Here is a 1666-nt window from a genome sequence, read left to right as displayed (position 1 = left end):
TCATCTTCAATTTCTCGAAGCATCATTTCAGCAATCATCACAATGGTGGATATTATCATATTAAAAATCAATTCACTCCATAGCTGTCTTTCAAGTTCCAATTTAGGGCTTAAATTATAAAGGTAATTTCAATCTTTTATTTTAGTTATTTATATACTATACCAAAATTGTAGCACCTACTTGTTTCTCTATCCCTAATCAGATGCGATGACCTTGAAATATACATAGTTACATGTTCTTTATAATTTTTATGATTTGCTAAATTTTATAAATTTTTAATTCTTTAGTTATATATTTAATATTTGAGTTGTAATTTTGAGTTAATATGATTGGTTGTATGAATTATAAACATTAATCCATTATTTCATTTAAATAGTTTTTACAATTTTTTTCATTGTTGGACTTGAGTTCGGACTTGATCATTGTTGTTAATTTGGAATTAAAGATCAGGCTCTTGCTTCACTACTTCGGTACTTGTTAGTTCATCTATCCAGGTTTCATTTTCTCATAAGTCTCGTGCCTGTTGCTTTAGTGCAAAATCTACTAGCTGCTTTAGTGCAAAATATGTTTACTAAAAAGTATACACCTGGTAATGACAAAAGAAAAAGAAAAATGGAAGAGGAAGAAAAAATTAAGCCACTAAAGGGATCTCTTGAATTTTTTTGGAAGAAAGCCTAACAACTTGATATGTCTATAAAAATAAGAGTATGAAATTATCGAAAAAGTGGTGTCTCAGGTTCATAATACTTTTACACAAGAACACGATGTAATTGATGAAGAGTGTGAGAACGAGATAACTGAACAAGAAACCGAAATGATTGAAAGTGTGGTTATTGAAAATAGGGAATACATTAGTCCTAAAGAGTTTGGTCCACTAACTTTGAATATGTATGATTCTCGGGTATGGGATGGATTAAATAGTAAAATGAGGGATTTGCTAGTTGAAAAGGGGCCTATTAGGGAAAATATGATTATATTTCCCAAGGATAAACGTAGTAGGGAGTTTTCAACCTATTATTCAGATCAAAAATTAAGAAATGGTGAACTTGTCGAAAGAAAATGGTTAGTTTACTCAAAAGAATTGAATGAAGTATTCTTCTTTTATTGTAAAGTGGTAAAAAATGCTAGTTCTAAAATTAATTTAGCAAGTGTTGGAGTAGATGATTGGGTACATTTTGGTGAAAAGCTTAAGCAACACGACGATAGTCTTGTACATCTTACAAACCTTAGGGCGTGGGCTGAACGGTAAGTTATATTGAAAATAAATCAAACCATTGATAAAGAATTGCAAGAGCAAATTAAAAAAGATACTGAACATTGGATGCAGTTTATGATCAAAATAAGTGCTTTTGTTAAACTGCGATGAATATTCTGGCATTTCGTGGGAAAAATGAAAAATATTTGAAGATTCAAATGGTATTTTTTTGGGTTTTCTTCATTCAATAGCTGAGTTTGATCAAACAATGAAGCACCATTTCAGACTCATTCAAGATAAAGACATTCACTATCATTATCTTAGTTAGAAAGTACAAAATGATTTGATAGTAATGTTGGTTTCGAGTGTAAAGAGTGTAATATTAAATAAAATCAAAGAAGGTAAATATTTTTTAGTGATTTTTGATTACACTCCTGATGCAATCCTTATGGAACAAATGACTTTGGTGAT

At 30.0% G+C, this 1666-nt stretch overlaps 1 protein-coding gene across 1 annotated transcript; it reads left to right on the top strand.

Annotated features, from left to right (window-relative positions):
* Positions 1-814: 814 nt before the first annotated feature.
* Positions 815-1249, top strand: LOC141668778 (uncharacterized). The gene has a single exon (XM_074475786.1). The coding sequence runs from the start codon at positions 815-817 to the stop codon at positions 1247-1249; it is 435 nt and encodes a 144-aa protein (XP_074331887.1).
* The last annotated feature ends 417 nt before the right edge of the window (positions 1250-1666 follow it).

Source organism: Apium graveolens, chromosome 6, assembly GCF_009905375.1.
Source record: "Apium graveolens cultivar Ventura chromosome 6, ASM990537v1, whole genome shotgun sequence".
Lineage (NCBI taxonomy): Eukaryota > Viridiplantae > Streptophyta > Magnoliopsida > Apiales > Apiaceae > Apium > Apium graveolens.
This window is presented reverse-complemented; position numbering and strand designations above follow the sequence as displayed.

Bases quoted from the DNA above. Each gene is read 5' to 3' on its own strand.
- LOC141668778 (XM_074475786.1), top strand. From the start codon at position 815: ATGATTGAAAGTGTGGTTATTGAAAATAGGGAATACATTAGTCCTAAA.